At 53.1% G+C, this 22,798-nt stretch overlaps 1 protein-coding gene across 1 annotated transcript in view; it reads left to right on the top strand.

Annotated features, from left to right (window-relative positions):
- LOC122391672 (histone-lysine N-methyltransferase 2D-like) overlaps positions 1–22,798 on the top strand; it is a 74,630-nt gene that overhangs the window by 33,516 nt on the left and 18,316 nt on the right. Inside the window, exons 3-4 of the mRNA XM_043385811.1 lie at positions 9,291–11,283; positions 21,746–22,028. Coding sequence (XP_043241746.1) covers positions 9,321–11,283; positions 21,746–22,028 — 2,246 coding nt within the window. The 5' untranslated portion in view covers positions 9,291–9,320. The remainder of the gene's footprint in view (positions 1–9,290; positions 11,284–21,745; positions 22,029–22,798) is intronic.

Below are 22,798 nucleotides of genomic sequence, written 5' to 3' on the forward strand. Positions count from 1 at the left end.
GGCGAATAAACAAAATTCCGATAGTGGCCACAAAAAGCGACTGGGTACAGAAGATTTGCAGTTTCTTTTTCTCATTTTGGCTGTTCTTTCTTCCTCACCGGGCTCAACATTATAAAATATACCAAAAATTAGCTTCGAATCTTCACATTAACTCAAATTCACGCAACATTTTTGTGCGTAGTTTACACCACTGATATCAAGAGCTTGATAAAATATTTGGCGTTAATTACGTCGTTTTATGAAACCCAAATGGCATCAATTGGTCCGGAATCGAGCATTTGCCGTAAATGAAGCTCCGTAATTTCGATGGCGTGAATTACTCCGGTCTCCGGCTTTATGAAACCGAATTGGCATCAAATACGCCAAATCTGGCATAATTGACGGAACGCCGTAAGTAATTCCTTTTATGAAACGAGGCCCTGGTGTGGTGCTTCCCCTGCCGTGGCCTGGCACTCAGCAGCTATACCCACATATAAACTGATATGCTTTCCGATATCCATGCTCCTTAGTCCTTACATGCTGGGTAAGGGCTGACTATTTAAAGGAGACAATTTATAGAAGAAATTGTATGATGAAGCGCCTCGAATACCACGACCGCGCCTTCACAAAGCCGGAACTTCTCGAGCTAGTATACTGCGCTATTCCGGTGTAGAGAACATCGCCGGCATGCCAGCAGTTATGAGGTGCTCGACCTGGTTGCGTCAGCTCAATCCCGACGGTCTTGGGCTCATATAACAGTGTTCGCTCATGTTCTTCCATCATGTGCTGAGACGAGGCAAACGTAGATCCCGGGAAATCATTCTTCGACCACAGAGTTATTGATTTCTTCACATGGTTGTCAAAATCCTGAAATATTGGGAGAACGGGAGTTAAATGCGCCCTACTTGGCGTGTATCATCACAACTTCTGGATTACACTAATGGCTTAAGTGCGTACTGAGTAGGGGCGAACCAGGGGGGAGAACTGCTTCAGCTGGGCCGCCACGGCCGGTCTCAGTGCCACAGTATGTCACCCCCGTTTCAGCGTGTCACCGCGTCTGTCCGGCCGTTCTTTTGCCGATGGGGCTGCGTGCGCCGGCCGCGCTGCCATGCTCTGCATTAGTCCCGACCCGCCCGGTGGAACGGTGCTTATCTACGACAGGGCCGGGAAATGGCCCGCCCATAAACGGCATCCAAGCACCGTATTATGGTGGACAGAAAGGCCGTCGCCGGCCGCCACCGAGGTCGGAAAATGGACCGGCCGGGTGGGCGGCGTCCGACTGATCAATACCAGTCCCAAATGCGGGCTGGTGATTTACCAACGGCCAGCGCACAGCTTACCGGGATTACGCAGCCGCCGGCTAAGTCCATGGGATTCAGCTATATTGGCCTTGAAGCTTTATTTGTGCCTGCTGCTCTTTCAACGGCGGATAAACTTGTCGAGATTTGGCGGTATGTCATGGTTCTTGCTCTTGTTCTATCCGTACGGTTCTCTTCTCTCAGCCCTCCGCTCTGCCTCTGTCGTATCTGCTCTGCGCTCTGCTCGGCTCGTTCGGCTCTCCGTTTGACCGATGGGCTCGGCTCGCTGTCAGTACCGTGCTCGAAGCCCGTTCCTGGGCCGGGCGGCGGCTTCATAACCACCTCTCACGTCACTCCAGACGGGATAGACGAGGCCAGCCCACCGCGCAGGGGACGTGGCCAGCCTAACTTCGCCAGGCGGCTGGCGACGACGGGTCTGCGTCACCCGGTCGAGTCAATGGCTGACCGACCTCGGCTCAGTAGCATGAAAGGAGCATGTGCCACTTTTGATCGGTGTCCTTTTGAAATTGCGCGAGATAGATCTCATGCAGTCTAGCTGAATGCAATTTTTTTGTTTGTTTTGTTATCTTTCACAAGAATTGCGGAGTTTTCGGATTCGAGTATATTTTATGGATATAACCGGCCCATATTAGGCTGTCATAACTTGCTTGAAAGTTCGTCTGGTAGTGTGCTCTAGCTAAGTGGTCAACTCTTGTGTCGTGCTTGTTTAGACCCTTTCACGCTATTTTTTTTCTACACCGCCACCCATGAACAGGTGACCAGGAGTGCCCCCTCCCTCTATCCCAGCGACACACAGAACCTTACGTTAACACCAGTGAACTTAAAATGATTAGTCGCGGCACTCCCAGCTAAGAGTAAGGAAAAAAACAAAAAAAAAAAGAGCAAAAAACGAGAGTAATATCAGTGGAGAATGCATGCTGTTAATATAGTAGCTTAAGAGAAGCAAAGTAGTCACAACTGAAAACAGTTGGTGACTGCCCTTCTACGCCAGGAACACCCACTGATGCACACTTACACAGGGTATTGTTAGTGGGAGGAAGGGATTAGAGGGAGCACTCATACATACATGGTGGATGGTCGTAGGTAACATTTCTGGTCAAATTCAAGCAAGGTCATTCACTGAGCCTCTGTAAAGCTGTCCAACTAAGCAGAGCTTGTCGTCAGACAGCCCACAGAGGCCAGTTCCGATGTGGTTGGAGTAGAAAATAATGCAATATAACGAAAATGAGAGGTAACATCAATAAGAGAGGAAAAAAGACGGAAAGGAATACAGTTGGGAAGGAAAGACGGGCAAGAGAACTACTATCCTACAGTAACTTTTAATGTTTGACGGCCAGGCGGGCCGCGAGCCCCCGCCCGCACCCCCGGAAAAACATCTTTCCCGAGGGTGCCCCCTAACCACCGCCCGGGCGAGGGGAGCGCCGACCCGACCCGACAGGCCGGCGCCCCGCCCGCCCGGACGGCCGACCGGTCCCTTTCAAGTGGGACCGGTACCCAGGTTGGCCCGGATGGGTCATAGGGGCGGGGGCCCAATGCTCGGCAACGCAGGGCTCCGCCACAGGCCGGCGGAGCCCGCTTTTACGTTAATTAGCTTACGCGGTTACCCTGTATGCGTGCATTCATTCCTCCGTAAGTCGTTCACAGCATCCTGTCCACATCCCAATAGACCTATAATTGCTATGGAGTTAGTATTCAGCTATCATAAGCTGCTTCGATGTTTCTTTTATTGTTCTTTTTGATACAGGTTCAGCTCTAATGGATGGGAAATGCGTTGCAATCATTGAGTTCCAAATTCGCGGACCAATCCAGGCTAACGTCTGGGTGCGGTATAATTTGCTTGTAAATGGCTCCATAAAATGTTTTGTGTTTCTGCTTTCTCTATTACCGGGTTGGGCTGGCTGGAAGAGGGAAATGATGGGTAATGGTGATCTCAGATGGATTATATTATGCATGAGTGATATGGATTGCTGTTGGGCAATGTCTTCTAGTTTGAGTAGCTGTAGTTTGGCAAAAATTGGACTACTGTGAGCCAGCCTGGGCTGGTCATCAATAATTCCGATAATCTTTTTTTGAAGGGTGACTAGTTTAAGCATATGCGTTTTTGATGAGTAACCCCAAAGGAGACAGCAGTAGTTAAGGTATGGTAGAACCAAAGCGTTATATAAAAGAAGTCTATGCTTTCTGTTTAGAAAATGCCTGGAGCGACCAATTATACCAATATTCCGGCTTATGATGTTTGAAGTGCAATTGATGTGACTTTTCCATTTGAGGTCATTATCGATTAATACACCAAGGTATTTCACTGTTTGTGTTTCTTTAATTGTAATTCCATTCATTTGGATATTAATGGTGGTTTTATCTTTCTGATTGCTGTATATCTGGAAAGAAGTTTTATCCGTGTTCAGAGCTAATTTATTTGTATGGAGCCATTTGCAAATTTTGGGAACTTCCTCATTTAATGTAGACTGCAATTCAGCATAGCTTTTTCCTTGAAATACCAATGTTGTGACATCTGCATAAAGCAAAGGTTTGAATTTGGTAGAAATATTAGGGAAATCATTAATAAAAAGAATAAAAAGGAGTGGGCCAAGCTTATGATAGCATTTTGAACATACAATTGGTCTGAAACCGGCTTGCAGCTTAAATACCTGGAATATCACGCATCATCTCTTTAATATCCTACCTAGTGGCTGCTCCCTTGTCCAGTATCTATTCGGCGCTGGCCATTGCCGCCGCTTTGCGCGCGGCGGCAATATCCACCGGCTCGTCCACCGTGGTGGGCGCCTCTGAAAGCAGCGTCACCGCCCGCTATCTGTCACCTCGGGCCCAATTACACGGCGCATTGCCTGCTCGGGAGGCGGCGGCACGGCCAGAGGCCAGTCGCCGCCCGCGGCCACTGTTTGATCAATACGCTCTCCAGGTAAATCACTCAATCAGCGCCCGCTGATCTGGCCAGTACGCCTCCTCCGGCCGAGGGTGGGCGGTGAGACACGCGGGGATTGAAGGAGCGAGCCGCTGGAAGGTGGAGAGCGACCGAGGCGAGTTTGGTGGCCCCCAGAGAGTCTGAAGTACGTTCGATCTGCGAACAGTGGCGGACTGCTTCGGGATCGCGCTGAACAAGCTCCTTGGAGTGGGCAGCTGGCTGGCAGGATTGACACAGGACCGGTCGTGTAAGCGCTCCCGTGTGACATGCTCGGCTGCAGTGTGGGCCGAACCCGCCCCGCCCAGCTCTGGTCGCCATCTGTCGCTGCATCTGACGTCCGGACCCAGCCGGCCATCTCAGAGCTCCGACACGTCACGACGCTAAGTTTGGTACGGCTCGGCGGTCCCGGCGGTAACATGACCAGCTGCTCATCGTCAGTACCTGATGAGCGGACCGGAGCCGCGCGGGCGGGGGCGGCCGACCTCCGCTCGCCTCCGGTTACGGCCGGCGATATTGATTGCAGCGCGGACAGCGCGTGGCTCACCCGACCCGACCCGACCGGCCGGCGGCCCCGCCTGCTGTTGGCCGGTCTGTTGTGTCCCCGGCGCCGCTGTTGCCCCGGCGACGGACCGGTGCCGCCGCGCCCCGGTCAGCTGCAGTGGCCGGTGGCGGGCGCCGCTCCTGTACCGGCAGTCCCTGCCGCTGCTGCTCCTGCCTCAGCAGTCCCTGCTGTCGGTGTGGGTGGCAGGCTGGAGGAGAGAGAGGCTGATCGGCGCTGGCTCTGACCATGCCGCCGCCGCCAGGTGTCCTTTCCGCGACTGCTACCGCCGGGGATATTGGTGAGGCCTGCGAGTGACACCCTGGGTGGTTGGGGCTGCTCGGAGGGGGGGGGGGGGGGTGACACCCACCAGGTCACTGGCCTCGGTTCTGGAGACCTGAAAGGAGGACGATTTTAACAGCCGAGTGTCGGCTCTGGACCGGAAGAACAAACGAACTTTGTTGGTTCAGGCTTCCCCGCTCCAGTGGGCGTTTGCACAGTTCTTAATGGGATAATGCCGCCAAGTTTTTGCAGTGGTCATAAGTTCAGGGTAGTTAATGGGAATGGGATCCAGTCTGTATACTTTGTGGCCCTTCAGCAGTTCCCTGTTTTTTTTTCTTATCGTCTTGTTTGGTTATCATGGGTGTTCTTTAATTTGATTTTTTTACGGGGATGTGCATTGTGTTTCGAACCACGGATGCAAGTTAGTTTGAACTTCTGTTGAGTCATTCCTCTCGCGTGGTTAGACAACACTACCGTACCTGGACGCCAGGAAGGCGGATTTTTACATCTCTAAACAGTGGTGATCCGCCCACCGTGACACCTGCATTGTGCCATTTGGGACCATCTGCGGTACCTGGAGCACCTTTTACAGCTCTCTCGCTTCTGCACGGCCCGGACGACAAATATGCCGTCTCCGTATCTATTTCCATCCGGGAGGCACGGTGCCCGATGAAAGACGATGTTGACGTCTTGCTCGTGGCTCTCGCTGCAGCGTCTTATTACATGCAATTTATGTTCATCTTCCATTTCGTCTGGCTGGTCTTGAATTTTCTCTTTTGCGACAATATGATTAAACTGTCTGGAGTGCCTTTCATTAGGGTCCCGTATCAAAAAGCTTCTCGGGATGGCTGTCTGGGCGGGACAAACAATGCTCTTGCCCAGGGGCGTCGCCACGGCTCCCCAACTTGTACGGACACATTATGTCGGTTGTCTCATTCGTCAGAAGTGTTAACCCCATAAACAATACTGTTATCTCACTACAGTGTACCAAACGTTATGCGTTTTGCATGGTGTATTCAACGAGAGATCAAATTTGAATTTGAATAGCCTAAATCAAATTTGAATCATGAATGGGACACTTTTAACGTAACGAGTAAATTGTCTTATCGAAATGCAGTAGAATGAGGAAATGCTTGCGCAGGTAGATAAGCACTCCTGTTTATCTCGTATAATAGGGTACAGGATGTGTTCTGGCATCCCAATCCGGAATACCTGAGAATCAAACATATCTTTTTGCAGACACATCCTACGTCTACATAACCTCCTACATCCACATATCGCAAATATGCAAGCGCTCCTTGAACCATGGACCCATCAAAAAGAAAAGGAAAAATTTCTATTTCCTGATGACTGGGTGTTTTAAATGGCTTCAGGCCCTTACATACAGCGTTAGCTCCTGCGAGTCTTTGTTGGCCTCTGAGGGCCCTCCCTGGCTAGTGGCTACCGAGGGGCGGGCCTATATAAACCTTTGAAGACCGCTACACAGATATCTCGAGCTTCCAGGCGACCTTTAGGAGCCCACGCCGACTTTTAGGGGTCCAACGCAGCTGAGCTCTCTAACTCCCATGCAGTTCTTGATGCCCCATTACAGCTCACGGGAGCCCAAACCTGCCTCGAAAGGACCCATTCATTGCTTATGAGTGCCTAGCCTTGCATGCGCCTCTGAGGGCCTCAGTCCGGCCTCTAAAGGTCCCTAGTAGAATTTTGAGGGCCCCACCTGACTCTGAGAGCCTGTGTCGACCTCTGAGGGCTCCAGGACATGCCTTGGAGAATGTCGGGCCAGCGATCGCTGAGATCAATCATCAGTCAGTTGACAGTTCTAACTCGAAGTTTCAAACTTTGTGCTCATCATGAACAACAGCACGAACAACATTTTCACTAACGTTAGTAGCACTTTCGGTTTTTTCTTCATTCTTTCCGATTACGGTTTCCCCGTATTAAAATATCGCTCCACGTCGCTTGGGCCCGCTCGATGGGAAACACTTGCGTTCTCCAAATAATGATACCTATACTTGTTTCTGATTAGCGTGAATGTGACATTGTTACCGAGGTCCTTACTCACTCACACTGCTCGTAAGTCCGCACAGTCTGTATTTAACCACCGCCGCACACCGAATGCCCCGCCGCGCCGAGCACAGCCGGCCAGCCGGCCGACTCCGCCAATGCCCCGCGGCCGCGGTCGGGTCGCACGGGCGAGCCCAGCGCGGACAAACTAGAGGGCCTCAACGCACCGCAGGGGCGGCTCCGGTCCGGGCTTATCTAGCGAAGCCGCGCGACGCGGTGTTTAATAGCGCTGTACAACAACATTTGTGGGACCCACATTAGAGCGATATTTGATCTCTTCACATGGCCATATTGAAGGACATAGTCTTCTTTCTCACAGGCCCTTGTATTCCTGAGTCCTTGCCTATCTGAGCTCTGTCCTTCCCTGTGTAGGTGTCCTTCCTGCGCTCTGTTCCATGTACCCCGCGCTGTCCCCTGTCCTGTTGTCCATGGCAAAGGCGTGCTCTGTCTCGTACTTTATACCTACCGTCATTTCATGTGCCCAGTGTTTTACATGTCTGCATCTGCTCTATCCTGTGCATTATCTTGCCTGTGCCTGGTTTTGTCTGCTTCCTGTCCTGCATATGCCATGTCCTATATCCCCTGCATATCTCCTACCCTACTCCACCATCCCTACCTGATCTTTGTCCTGTCCTTCGCCCTGTCGATTCCCGTGCCCCGCCCGACCCAGCGCCTTCTCTGTCTGATGCCCCAGCTAGGTAGTCCCTTCCCATTCGTCAATGCCCTTGCATGTCGTGCACTTCTTTTCCTGACGAGTGAGCGGTCCATGATCTTCAAAACCATCCTTATATGCCCTTCATTCTCCTTTCTCCCTAGCAACCCCGGCAGTAGCGGCGGAACACCTTCAATTAAAGGGGGGCACTGCCGACTTTTGGTCCCATTCTTTCCATGCAACGTCCATAGGGCTAATGTTAAAATGCCAAAATCAAAGGGGGGCACGGTGCCCCGGTGCCCTCCCCGTTCCGCCGCCTATGAACCCCGGCCTGTCTTCGATTTTTACATCCCTGCCCTTTACCCTTACCTTACTCTGTTCAGTTCGGTTCGACCCGGTCTAGTCAGTTGCAGTCTGCTGACTTTGCCCTTCCGTATTTCTTGCTGCTCAACAAGGAGAGTGTCAGGGCTAGGGGGAGGTCCCCTGCCAACTGCTCCGCAGTGTTAGGCGAATTCTTTTAAGCTTGTGTGATCATCTGGAATCGATCGGCACCTAATCTACAAATGCATTTGAAAGAGAACAAGTCATTGAGCTGGTAGATGTGCATCGAAATAAATGTGATAAAGACTGCTTCCTTCCTTGTCAAAACTAAAACATCCTGAATACTTTCAAGAAAAATAGCAATATTGATAATGCTTTTACGGCATTTGTAATTTGAATATGATGCAAAAAGCTCACTTTCGGTCGTCGAAACTTGTACGGACATTCCGTACAAGTTTTGGGACCTTCCAAAACTTGTACGGACACTGTCCGTAGTGTCCGTAGTGGTGGCGACGCCCATGCTCTTGCCTGCCTGTGATAAATGTTCGCTTTAGATTGAGGTAATGCGATTTAAATTTTACTTCGCGTGTGGTGGTGATGTAAAACTACTTACATATATATATTTTTTCCTGCTACTGCTTAACATGAAAACGAGTAGTGGCGATCGGCATAGTGTCTGGATTCTGGAATGTGACGCACTGTGAAAAACCTTTATACGAAGTCATTTGGTACTGTACCGCGACATTATTACCGTTGGCCGCTGACGCTTGCGAGACAACAGATTACACTACTTACACTCAATATTGGCTTAATGGCTTCTGACCCTACCCTTTTCGGGTGCCGATAGGCTTTGACCTGAATCTGTCCCTGTACTGGCGAAATCGAGCCTTTTCCATCGCGTCATTATGGCTCAGATTGGCTTAATTTTGTGCATTATCGGCCATAAAGTTGATGTTTCTGCCGTCCATTTATGATATCCGGTAATTTCGCTTAATCAACCCAATTCAAAATAGCCCCTTATTATTTATTGGCCGCAGCATCGTGAAATTTGATTTTATAGCCCTCATAATACGGACGCATCGGCCGGAACTGGCGTTGTATATTACTGCAATGCACACTGTCTTTTTTTGGACCTCCTCGGCCATCGCTGAATGCTTCTCTTGATTCTGGCCTGTGTCTGACCTGGTCTGACCTGTGTCCCTGCCCTGGCAGGTGTCCGTATTTGGGCCAACATGTCGCGGCATGGCTGATCTGCTCAGCTACGGAGAGGAAGACATCAGCCGCCTGTTCCCCAAGTGCCGCGGCCAGCTGTCGCCCGGAGGCCATGTGAGCAGCCGCGACCTGATCGACCTCAGCGAACCGCCCGCCGACGCATCCGCGCCCGGCGCCGCACTCTTCCCCGGACCCGCGCCCGGAGCCGGAGCCGCCGCCGGAGTCATGGACGAGGTGGTGCGCCGGGGCTCGTGCGAGCCGCCCGGTGACGCCGACTCCGACTCGAGCTCCGGCCGGCCGAGCGCGGCGCGCGACTCGCGCATCGAGCTGGCCGGCGGTCGAGAGCTGTTCTGCCAGAGCCGCAGCCGGCCCGGCAAGCGGCGGCCGCAGCCGGGCGCGCGCGCCGAGCGCCGACTGCCGGCCGAGCCGCCGCCGCCGCCGGCCGAGGCCACCAACTCGCTGCACCTGGCCATCCTCGGCTTCCAGCCCATCCGCGAGACGACGCTGGGCGGCTCGGTCGGCATGGCCGGCGACGGGTTCGACGTGGGCGACACGCCGGTGGACGGCCGCGCCGGCATCGGCGAGGTGAGCTGCGCGCCGCCGGCGCCCGCCGTGCCCTCCGTGGCCGTCACCCGGCAGACCAACGGCCGCGCCGCGCCGGAGGAGGCGCCGCGCCCGCCCGACACCCAGCGGCTGATCGGCTCCGTGCCGATCGCCGACTACGAGGGCTCGCCGCGCCGGTACGGACCCAAGCCGGCGGTGGTGCGGCCCGCCGGCCGGCCCGGCTTCCCGCAGCGCGTGTGGCAGGAGTCGCCGGCGCCGCCGCGCGAGCCGGCCCAGGAGCCGCGCTGGCCCGACAGACAGGTGGTGGAGCAGGCCGAGCCGACCGGACAGTACTTTTGGCCGGCCGAGGTGCGCGAAATGACTCAGAGTGCGCCGGTGCCCGGTGACTTTTCGTTGGCCGATCTGGCGCCGCCGCTGGCGGAGCTCGCCTCTGGGGACTCTGTGCCAGTGCCGCCGGCCGCCGCGCCCGTCACGCCGGTCTCGGTGGCGGCGGCGCCGACCGCGGTGCTATCGGGTGTCGCGGCGGCGCCGGACCGGCCTGCCGAGCTGGCGGCGCGGCCGGCCGTCGCCCAGTCGGGCTCTGAGTGTGCCGGGACCAGTGCGGAGCGGAGCAGTGTGGAGCGGGCGCCGCCGGCCGCCGCCGAGCCCAGCCGGAACTTCACGCTGTCGCCGGAGACGACCGAGTGTGACTCCGGCGAGGTGGAGTCTGAGCTGTCCGAGGGCAGCCTGCCGTCCAGCGGCCGGCTCTGCCCGGCCATGCCGGTGCTGGAGGACGGCCTGTCGGACGGCGAGAGGACTGACGGGGAGGAGGACGCTCCCCCGCCGCCGGCCCCGCCGCCGGTGATGGCGCCGGCGGACGCTACTGCGGCGCTGATCCGGCACCACCTGAGCCAGCTGGAGGGGGAGCGGAGACAGCCGGCAGCTCCTCCTCCGCTGCCGCCGGGAGTGACGCCCGAGGAGGGCCGCGTGGCGAACAACATCACCCCGACCCGCCACAGGGAGGTGGAGTCGTATCTCAGCCAGCAGCAGCAGCAGCGGCTGATGCACCAGGAGCAGCAGCAACTCCAGCTGCAGCTGCAGCAGCAACAGGAGCAGCTGCAGCACCAGCATCAGCAGCAGCTTCAGCTACAGCAGCAACAGGAGCAGCAGCAGCAACAGAAACTACTCCAGGAACACCTACAAAAGCAGCAGCAATATCACATCCAGCAGCAGCAGTTGAAACATCAGCAGCTACAGCAACAGCAGTACCAACTTCAGCAGCAGCAGCTGCAACAGCAGCAAATGCAACAGCAGCAAATGCAACTGCACCAGCCGCCGCCTCCGCCGCCGGCGGTGCCGCAGCCACCACCGCAGCCGCCGCCCCAGCAGCAGCACTTCAGGACGCGATACGGCAACGGGGACTTGGATCTGCGCTCACTGGATCCTTTGGGTACGTACCACAATGCACTGCCTTTTATAGCGTTTGGTTGCACTTGTTGTTACCAATTTCAGCGTTTCTATTACAACTACCCAGCTGACAATCAGTGGTGGCCGTTTTGCAGTGTTCGTAATCATTGATTCAACTGTTTGCTTTTATGATAGACAATCTACCTGTCGCGCTGATTCTGAGTGGCGCTGAAAACTGGTTTCGAATGCATCACTAACGACCATCACTCCTTGAATTTATTCTGCAGTCATCCTTACAGCAGTTGGGTCTACTTTGTTCTTCTATTGTCTGGACCACCTGCCAAATCAGGCGTGTAGTCTGTTGCTCCGCTCGGAATTTCGATCAGTGCTGTGTGGAGCCGGCGGTCCGTTCCCGTATTCGACTGGCTGTCAGCGGCTGAGCGGCCGGCCGGAGCCGTCCTTTGATCGGCGGACCGGCGTGCCGCCGGGGTGTGTGCGCTGCGGCTGGCTCGACTGGTGATGGGCCGGCGGCGGCGTCAGAGGCAGTTTACTCAGCCGCCGCCGCCTCTGCCGCCGATTGGAGGTGCCCGGGGGCCGCAGTGCCGCTGCTGCTGCTGCTGGCAGGCCCGGTTCGGCGTGCGGATGGCGGGCTTGCGCAGGGTAACGCGGTGTGCTGTTGGGATGTTGTGGCTTTCTGCTTACTGGTTACGCCGGGCTTTTACAGATACAGATACAGATACAGATAGTTTATTCGGATCCTCCATAAGATGGATTTTCTGGTACCCACGTCAGTTACATAATATGCAAAAGTACACCACAATGCTGCAATAAAACAGTTAAAATAGATCATACCTATTACATCATAAAATGTCGACTCCGTACGCTACCAATGTATCACATGAAACTGAGTCACATGTGGCTATTCCAAGTGCTAGCTGCACGGTAGAAAAAGCCACGTCGGGCAAACGCTGTCCGGACCTTGGGCAGGTGAAGCTGACCACCCGCCGTCGCCCGGGTGCACCGGGCCGACACATCAGACCGGCGGACGACCCGCTCACGCAGCAGCTCCGACGCTGCCGGAGCAGTGATCAGGTGGCGCATGGCAGCAATATCACGCTCGACAATCAGTTCGTCAACACTGGACCACCCCAGTTCGCGACGTATAGGCGTGACATGATCGCGACGGTTGAGACCAGCAACAATGCGAACACCAAAGTTTATGACTTTTTGGATGCGCCTTTTCTGGGATGAATTACAGTTGGCCCAGACGGCAATGCAATACTGTAGATGTGGGAAGACGAGAGCTTCTACTAAAAGCCGTTTGGTACATTTCGGCAGTTTCTGACGCGCTCTTGCTAAACCCACTAAGACACAGTAGCAGCGACGAACGATAGACGAGACGTGGTCCTCCCATGACAAGTACGAGTCGATGACGACACCAAGCACCTTGACGGAATGAGATGGCGAAATCACATCATCACCGAAGTTGATCGACAGATCCATGTCTACGTTTTGACGTCTGGACCTCAGTAATATAAACTCAGTTTTAGATGGGTTGATTTTAAGACGATTTTGAGTGAACCATTTTAGGGCCACGGAAAGAGATCGTTCAATGCGATTTTTCAAAGCCTGAATGTTCGAAGAATAATCTGAATCAAGGAACTGCGAGTCGTCAGCGTACATAACTAGCTTTCCAAATGGTATATGCTGGGGCAGGTCGTTTGTTAGCAGCAAAAATAAGACAGGGCCCAAAATGGACCCCTGTATTACGCCGTGCGTCACAGGCTGCACATCGGTCCCTCCACGCACGATCTGGGTACGGTCACACAGCCACGCAGAAAACCATTCCGGACAAATACCGTACCACCCCAGCTTGTCCAGGAGGCGGCCATGCTCAACGCTGTCAAAAGCTTTGGAGGTGTCCGCGGTGACGAGTGACGTCACCATCCCTTTGTCTATCTGATCGGTTGCGAACGTGACAGCGTCAAGCAGGGCCGCCTCAGTGGACAAGCCGGGTCGAAAACCATACTGTTGTGGACATAGAATATGATGATCTGACAGGTAAGACATCAATTGAGTGCATACAACTCTTTCACAAAGTTTGGCCACAGTAGGGAGAACAGATATTGGGCGGTAATTGTTCGGATCGCCAATATCACCCTTTTTATGCAGTGCGGTTATAGTGGCAGATTTCCATTGCATGGGCAGGTCGCAGCTGACAATAGAACAGTTTACAAGCTTGAGCAGCTGGGGACCGATCACAGGGAAAGTGAGCCGTAACATGTGGACGGTGATGCCGTCTTCACCGCTCGCTCGCGATGCTCCCATCCGTTGCAGTGCTGCTGAGATCTCGGGAAGCGTGACGGGGTGGGGCTTGAACGAGCCACTGCACACGCGAGGCGGGCGCGGTGACAGCATCTCTCCCACGTCCATGTTGGTCATGGCGTCAGCAACATTTGGTCCGACCGATGCAAAAAATCGGTTTTGGCGGTCCGCCCACTCTGGATCCCGTGTTGCCACTCCCGCCGCCACCGACTTGCTTGAGGACACCAGGAAACGGCGAATGTCCTTCCAGGTCTTTGACCGAGAGTTCCGGAAAGACGTCTCGTAGAAAGAGGAACACGCACGGTTTATTGTCATCTTAACAGCGTTTCTGCGCACACGGTACTCTTCCCTGGTCTCCTCACACGGGGTGCAGTCTCTGTCGGCACGGGCCAGATCACGGGCCGCCATCGCCTCCTTCACAGCCTCATCCTCCATCCATGGGCTCGGCCTTTTGATGTTTAAGATAGGATTTAATGGAGGCTTGATGCATTTGAAAGGTCATAATGACATCAGTCTGACGCGATAGCGAGCTACGACTTTCGAATCGCTTTCATCGAAGAAATTAGGAGCATTACTTACTCTTCACCACGTCCTTCTCATATCCATTTCGCATTGCCTCTCCTCTATTCTCTGTTACATCCCATCCTTTCTAACCTCTCCCCTCTGACATCACCGTCTCTCCCTGCGCCGTCTGGTGTCTCCGTTTCCCACTTCCCCGCCTCTCCGTCTCGTGTCGCCTCTCCCGTCTCGCGCCGCTCGGTCCCGGCTCCCGACAGGCCGTCTGTCGGCCGTTATCAGTCCGACTCGGTCCCCGGAGACCCGCGAGGCGCCGGGCCGCGCCGCTCCACGCCACCGCCGCGCCGGTTATGGCCCAGTAATGATGCCGCCGCCGCTGCCGCCTTCAGTTTGGGATGCTGCGGGCTGAGTGACGGTTCTGTTATGCCGTCTCCGCCGCCGCCGTCGCCGCCCTATGTGCTCAGTGGTGTTCGAAGTCGACTTTATTCCGGGGGGTCTTCGGGAGATGATGTCTCGGAGACGGTCTGGAGCGGATGGTATTCTTGAGACGTATTCAGGAGTGGAGACCGCGTGCTCGCTTTATTGTGGGGTCGGAACTAGTCCACATTTGTGTCCGAAAAGATAGGATAGACGACGTCTGTGGTTGAAGGGTAATTCGCTACACATAGTGGTTAAGTGGCTTTCTTTGAATTCTGCAAAAGATTGAGCCGATTGATTGTGTGGGTCTTTGTTGTGGAACGATGGTTTTGTCAGATGATCCTGCTTATTGGAAATTGTTTGCGAGGCGTCGGTTTGTTCGACGCATGACTACACTCTACAAAGGCTATTGGGCTGGTGCTACTGCGACCATAGCGGGAAGTTGGCTATCCAGTATCGATAGGCTATTTGCTTTCCTTGCTCTATGTGCCTACTTGTCACCCGATAGTGGGCCGTTTTACGTCGGTGGACTTTATCCGCTGGTCGCCCTCCATTGCGTTTGTCCATGTGTTTTGTCCTGATTCACCAGCACCGTCCGCAGCGTTGGATCAGTTCATATCGCCTGGTTTTATGAGCGAACTCGCGATAGCTGACCTAGCAGCGACCTACGACAACCTGTTGCTGATTGACTCCGAATTCAGTTCACGCTCTACTTATCCACCATCACCAAATGCTGCGTCACAAGCATTGCCGTTGGTCCACCCAGGGCGTTCAACTTTTGTCATCAACAGCATGCGTCGCCGCGTGCGTGTCTGCAACAGCACAGGAAACCGACACGCAATCGCTCGGCGAGGTGCGTGACCGATCTCACAAGTTGCCGGCCGTGTGTTGCATGAGCTACCGGCACGCGGGCTGCCCGAGACGCGCTCAGACGGCCGGAGACCGCGCTCGGACGACCGGAGCCGGAGCCGCGCCGACCCGGGACAGTGGCGTGCTCCGGCGTGCTTAGGCCGTGCTCTGGGTGTGTGAAGAGACAGGGATTCTCTGGCAGACGTAGGAGGGGATTGATTCCGTCCAGACATGCACTAGCAGGCGGCGGTTCGGTAAAGAGAAGTACCAGTACTAGAACCATATAATAGAATAGAATCATAGAATAGGACCAGTACTATCCGGTGGCATATCTTATGCCCCCAAATAAGGTGACTGTCTGACACGTTGGAACTGCACGCAATTTATAAAAAAAGTTTTCTACTTAAAACGTCCCGTCTGTGTCCGTGCGATGGCTCTGTGTTCCGGTCGATGGGCTACCGAATTACTTTCCCTTGGTGCAGTACTCAAATTTCGGCCGGAATGGTTACGATGACCTGCCGCCTGACTGTGACAGACTCTTCGGTATATGTAGAAACATCTGAATGGTGTTATTGGACGAGGTCAGGCTAGCACGCCAGTGTGGTGGGACGTATCTCATCAGCAATGCCAATTCAGATCCATTCAGTCTGAAGGGGAGATCATGTCGAGCCATAGATATCGTGGTTTGGGATCTGTTCATCTGATTTCGTGATTGCTCCATTCGACCGATGTGGCACTCTCTTCCGGCTCGCTTTCAGTCGCGGTGGCTCGTTCGTTGGCCGTGTGAAACTGTGCAGTTGTCATGCTATTGAGCCAATTGGTGAAGCGAGTCCCCGCGGCCCAGTCTAAGCGGCCACTGCATGACAAATACCACCAGTCTCGTAAAATGCTGTGGAGGCCATAGCTCTATGAATTTATGCAGTCAAACGAGAAGCATCGCATTTTATGGGCGGGATTCACCCGGACCGGTTATAAATTGGTTGAGCTGTTTTGTTCCAGACAGGTTCATGAGTCAGTAATCGTGCTGCCTTTTCTGTTGTGAGGGTCTCCGTCGGTCAGACGGGTTACGGCATACTCCAGGAACTGCACTTGCCCTTGCCGATCCATTCCGTCAATCAGGGCCAATCCCAGCGTCTCAGCACTCCCGCTGTATCTCGCCGACTCCTGGCCCCTGTCAGAGTTTGAGCGGCCCGTGGGCGGCGGTTCTGCGCTGCTCTTGACACGAGCAGTGGGCGGTGACCGTCCCTTTGACCAACTGCTCTGTCGCACCGAACTGGTCGCGGCAACTTTGGACAGAGATGGCCCGCTTCCGTTCGGAATGGCCCCGTTTCCGCCGGAACGTGGTCTCTGGCCGGCCGGCGCCGCCGCACTGTAGGCCGGCAGCCCGAAAAAGCGCTAGAAATTCCCCCAAACTGACTGTCCGCAATATGAACAAAATAGGTATCACTAGGGTGACCCGCGTGCTCCGCAACGCGAAAAGGGATATTTTCGATCGGCGGGTGTTCGGTTGTTCTTGTGTCGGTTGGGTTATCTATCCATTTCGGTCGATTGTTTTTTGATGGCTAAACGTTTTGGTTTGGAAAAAAATATCCATCGGATCGAGGTGCCCGTGTCTGATAAGCATGCTTTCCACTTCAGAATCTGTCAAATGTGCTTTATAATTGAGGTGCGTAGTTTTAAGACAAATGAAAGGCGTAGATAATTTTCGCTAAAAATCGTTTTGCAGAGGTTTGAAACATTTATATTTTTAAGAATACTGTTGCTTGTCATGCAAACGTGATGATTGGATCTTGGAGAGAATTGAATGCTCTTTCTAATGATAGCATTTTCAATTGTCAAGCGTATCAGGTTAAGCAGCAAATCCCGTGTATCTTTTTAGTGGCACATTATGGACAAATACCATTTTAATTCAGCGATTTTTTCCACATTGTTTTTGATCAATTAGCTTTTCACAATTTTTCCATGAGAGACGGTACATTTTTATTGCTAATAGGCGCTGTTTCAACTCATTCCGTCTGACGATCACCTGAAATTAATATAAATTCCAAAATCCGTTTAAAATGGCACTTTTTGAAATGAAATTGCCCTCACACTTGCACGTGGCGCGTGCCACCCCTGCACCGCACACTATTCGATTGCCCGTTCGATTCTCTACACGATGCTGTTTTCCCCGTGCCGATCGGGCGCACGGTTACCGAGATATTGCACCGGGACCGGACCCGTGTCGGGCAAATTTAGCCATTTTCGCCCGTTTTTGCAAGCCGATTTATACATGTAAAGTCTATGACGCGAATTTGCACTTTTCGGGTACGCGCCACGCGCTCGCTATCGACCCGATCGAGCTGAGACCCCTCAAAGGCACGTTGTCCATCCTTGTTCTATGAGTTGCGCAAACTTCAGCGCGGTAGGTGCAACGGTGTGATCTGTAACCCGCGCTACGTAGCACCATGTCGCGACCTTCGTAATAGACAGAAACTACGCCCTCCTCAAATAGTAATATAGACAAGCGGCTGCGCCACTTGCTTTGCTGCGTGGTCATAAAATGCGGCACCAGCCAATTTGCTTTCGAATGGTGTTTGATTCATGTCGATGTGTTGTCTAGAAGCATAGATATGGACGGAAATGTGAAGAGAATTTAAAACAGAACTGTTCTGAGGGCGTTGTTGGATGAAATTTGGGTGATACGGGGTCAATACGGGTCAAAGGGGTCAGCCCTGGTCACTTTGGGTCAGGCCAGGTCACATAGGTCACCTCTCGTCCAGCTGGAATCAGCCCGGGCCACTGTTCTGCTTTTGCCTCCACCGCTACCCCTACCCCTACCACTACCCCTACCCCTACCACTACCCCTACCACTACCCCTACCACTACCCATACCACTACCCCTACCACTACCCCTACCCCTACCACTACATCTACCCCTACCCCTACCACTACTACTACCCATACTCCTACCCCTACCACTACCCCTACCCCTACCACTACCCCTACTACTACCCCTACTACTACCCCTACCACTACCCCTACCCCTACTACTACTCCTACCACTACCCCTACCCCTAACCCTACCCCTACCACTACACTACCCCTACCACTACACTACCCCTACCACTACACTACCCCTACCACTACCCCTACCCCTACCCCTACCCCTACCAACACCGCTGGGTCATGTCAGGTCACAGAATAATTGGATCCAATCAGTACTAAAATACCAGACTTAAAGTGTTCCCAGCCCTGCCCCTATTCGTGCCATTCCATTACCCTTACTCGATTTTGCCGGAAATGGCGCTTTATGACAAATGTGGTGCATTGCGGCAAACGCGGCGCATTTTCACCCGGCGATTGAGCATGCATCTTGGCACCAAATTGCACCCATATCGGACCATATTTGACAAAACTGTGCAATTTGCGGCAAAAATGACGCCCTGAGATAATTGTGGCGCATTGCGGCAAACGCGGTGCAATTGTATACTCGTATCACAAACTGTTTCCATCGAACGAAAATTAACACATTTTTTCGCCACTTTTCATTCAAATTAATAACTTGCCGATCCGCCAATGCGAGGCACTCGCCACCGATCGGCATGCATTTAGCTCACAAAGTTTGTCGACCCCGGCTCTCAAAGAAGATATATGAACCGATCAAAATTTCATTGGCGTTCTTCCAGCGCCCGCCACGTGCCAACCGTGCACCCCAGCGAGCCGAAACCTAGAAAAGGCGCTGACCCACTCTGTCACCTAGAAGGCGTGCAAATTTCAACCCCCTACGTCGTACCGTCTGCCCTGAAGCCGTAACAAATTGAACCCACTACACGGCGTGGCGGACACACACACACACTCACAGACAGACGGATTCTGTTCGAATAGTAAGTTAGATTTAATCCCAAATTGATCGAAGAATACGATTCCGATGCCAGTTTTTCCCTAAGGTCAAAATTGAGGTCGTCAGTTGTCAACAAACACAAGACAATTTAGACTCCCTAGTGGCCACCACATTTACCGATTTTCATGATGATCTTTAGCGGTAGTTTATTAGCTGACCAATCGTCGTTTTGAACGAAATTTTCCTGTCAGACTATGTAGTTCAGGGCACTGTTGTTCACTGTGCCAACATCATTCTCACATATTGCATCGCTTTTCTGCAAGATAAGCTAGCTTTTTGCAAGCAGCTGCAAGACGTAATTAAAAATCATATCTAATTTTTTTAATTAGACTTTTATAAAAATGTGATTTCGAGCGGCTAAAAATGAACATTTGATACTAGCCTCTGATAACTCATCTTTCGTTCCATATTGGTGCTTTGCTGCTTTTCCCTGCTACTTTTCGAGATATGCGCCAGTAAACCACATGATGTAGGGGCAATTGTCACCTCGCCGCTCTACTGAAGGCCCGGCGCTCTTTAAAGCGCTGGGAGTTGTGAAAAACAAACGCGTATAATCTGAATAAAATATATGTCCCTGAGCTCAGAATTGATCAACGCACACAATCCTGTCAAAAATTTTGGGCTTAACTCAAAAATTCAGTCATTATTAACCCCCAAACACAAGCCAGTGATAATCAACAACAACTTGCTCTTTAGTTAGACTTTTTGAGAAATGTTATTTTGAGCCGCTAAAAATGACCATACCATACAAACCACTAATCATCTTTCTGTCATACCCTACTCGCAATTTTTGCTAATGCCTGCTACTCTTCGAGGTCACGTGACCTCACCATTAAAAGTAAATGGGGAAATAAGGAAACTGTTGTTTTTGCGCATGGAATGATCTCAAACTATCTCAACCACACGTAATCGTGATTCCATGCACTCCTTGCAAGATCCGATGCTTTACTTTTGCATTTTTGACCTTCCGAGACGTCATTTATGACGTCACTACGGTCATAGGAGTTTCTCGTCAATAACTCATGATCAAATTGAGCCAGCGACTCAGGAAGGCCACCAATGGACTCGGAAAGACCTCCCGAATCGAATGATATGCAATACGACTTCCTTCGATTAAGTTCGTGGCCTGATGGGCTCTGACCTGACCTTGACTCGAGGTCAACACCTTAAATTGACCTCACCCGGACAAAAAGTATACCATTCGACGCGCCTGAGCCAGGCGAACACGATGGTGCCAAAATCGCTGCTCTGCGGTCATTTTTTGCGAAATTATTTACCAAAAACCAAACCCTACCTTGGGCTTTTTGACTTCACCTCAGAGGTTACCGGTTGACCTGGGACCTTAAAATCGGGTATCAATCGTTCCGTCTTGAAACGGCGCACACGCTTGTTTTTTCCGCGAGGCTCTAGCTCCATTAGGGGCGAAACGGCGAAAAGGGGTCGTACCAACCCTCCCCCTCGGCCGGCCGAGGGGGTGGGAGGTCCGACAATAGGTCCGGCGAGGGTTAAGCAGCCCCACTTCGTTTTTAGCATGTTTGCTTGTCACTGAGATCAACAACTCAGTCACAGATAATTTCTAGCACTTTTCCGGGCCCCCGGCCCAGTGTGCGCCGGTGCGCGGAATTGTTTGCTCTGCTGTTCCGTGGAATAACGCCGGGAGGGATGTTTTCTGGTAGGCCAGTAATTTGCAAACTTAGTTATTCTGCTCCATAAGCTATGTGCATTGCTTGTCGACGCTCTGCCAAAGATAGGTTGCAGGGGCGGGTCTCACGGCGTATTGTTCGCTACTTTGAAAAGCGCGAAGGAAGTTGTAATAGTTCGCATGTGTTCGAGCACATAAGTGTTGCATAAAACTTATGCTAGAAGAAATAACTTTGTTTTTATAGCGGAACCTCGTTTCTTGATTGTTTTGCTGGTCTTTAAAGATATTTGATATAGTTCGTTTTTCTTAAGTTTGCCCCTCACTGTAAACGTCTTTTTGAACACAGCACGAGAATTGCTAGCTGAATTACTGAGAAAACTGGTTGGCGCACATTGTATTGTAGATATGAATAATATTCTCAAAATAAGCTTTGAACACCGACGATTTAACGTTATGTTAAGCGCCGTGCAATTTACTTATTAGTTCAGACATAATTCCTGAGAAGTCGTCTATCCCTGTGGGGCTGTAGGTATTGGCAAATACGAGATACGAGTCTGTGAAATAGTAAATAAATTTGATCAAATTGATCGTCTGTCAAATCTGGTCAAATCAATGTGCGCCAACCAGTTTTCTAAGTAATTCAGCTAGCAATTCTCGTGCTGTGTTCAAAAAGACGTTTACAGTGAGGGGCAAACTTAAGAAAAACGAACTATAATCATTTACACCTTGTATTCCATCTCATTGATGTGATGAACTTCGTTATATCGACACTTTCAATAATTATATTGCATCTTTGTCATAGCATTTGCTTGTGTGTTCTGTTTTCATCACTCCTTGCTCTGTTTAAGACTTGTCGTGCCCTCTCTCCGGCAGGCACCTCCACGCCGCCGCCTCCCCCTCCGCCGGCGCCCGGCTCACCACCTCCACCGCCACCTCCGCCGCCATCCTCTGGCTCGGGCCGCTCGCCGACGCCGCCTGGCGGCCACCAGGGGGCGGGCCGGCACCGGGGTCCGGCCAGCCCGCCGCCCTCCGACACGGTGCAGGCGGCCATCCAGGACATCCGACAGGCTATCCGGCGGACCCGCACCCTGCCGCAGCGCAGCTCGCCGCCCGAGGAGGACGGCGGCCGGCCGGCGCGGCCCGTCTGGGTTCCCAGGTACGGCAGAGGGACAGGGGCAGCGCGGGGTGTGTGAGAAGGACAGGGGGTCAGCGGCCGGCCGGCCCGGCCCATGTGGGTCCCCAGGTACGGAGAGGGGTGTCAGGGAGGGACGGGGACAGCGCAGGGTGTGTGGGAGAGACAGTGGACGGCGGCCGGCTGGCGCGGCCCGTCTGGGTTCCCAGGTACGGAGAGAGACAGGGGGACAGCGCAGGGTGTGTGGGAGGACAGGGGACGGTGGCCGGCCGGTGCGGCCCGTCTGGGTACCCAGGTAAGGAGAGGGGTGTGTGGGAGGGACAGGGGGTCAGCGCGGGGTGTGTGGAAGAGACAGTGGACGGCGGCCGGCCGGCTAGTGCGTCCCTTCTGGGTCCCCAGGTGCTGGAGAGGGACATGGGGACAGCGGCTGGCCAAGGAAAGGGACAGGGGGCCCCTCTGGGTCCCCAGGGACGGCGGGGTCCGGCGGCTCCAGAACAGACACAGCGTGGGGTTTGTGTGTGGGGTGGACGGGAGTGGAGGTGACAGGAATGGCAGGGCGGCGGTCTGGGAGGAATGGGGGAATATGTAGGTGGCGCGGGCATCGCCACGTGTGGCGGAAAGTGGTGTCTGAGGTGTCTGGCCAGAAGTTAGCGGCTGCTGATCAATGATTGATGTTTGGTAAGTGTGTTGGCGGTGGCTAATTTGTGCCTGATCGTGACACCGAATAGGAAACACGGCTTGCTGGTGCCCAATATTGAAGGTGATTTGAATTGACGCACTATGTACTTATTTGA

This window comes from Amphibalanus amphitrite, unplaced genomic scaffold (assembly GCF_019059575.1).
Source record: "Amphibalanus amphitrite isolate SeventyFive unplaced genomic scaffold, NRLGWU_Aamphi_draft 000449F_arrow, whole genome shotgun sequence".
NCBI classification, from domain to species: Eukaryota; Metazoa; Arthropoda; class Thecostraca; order Balanomorpha; family Balanidae; genus Amphibalanus; species Amphibalanus amphitrite.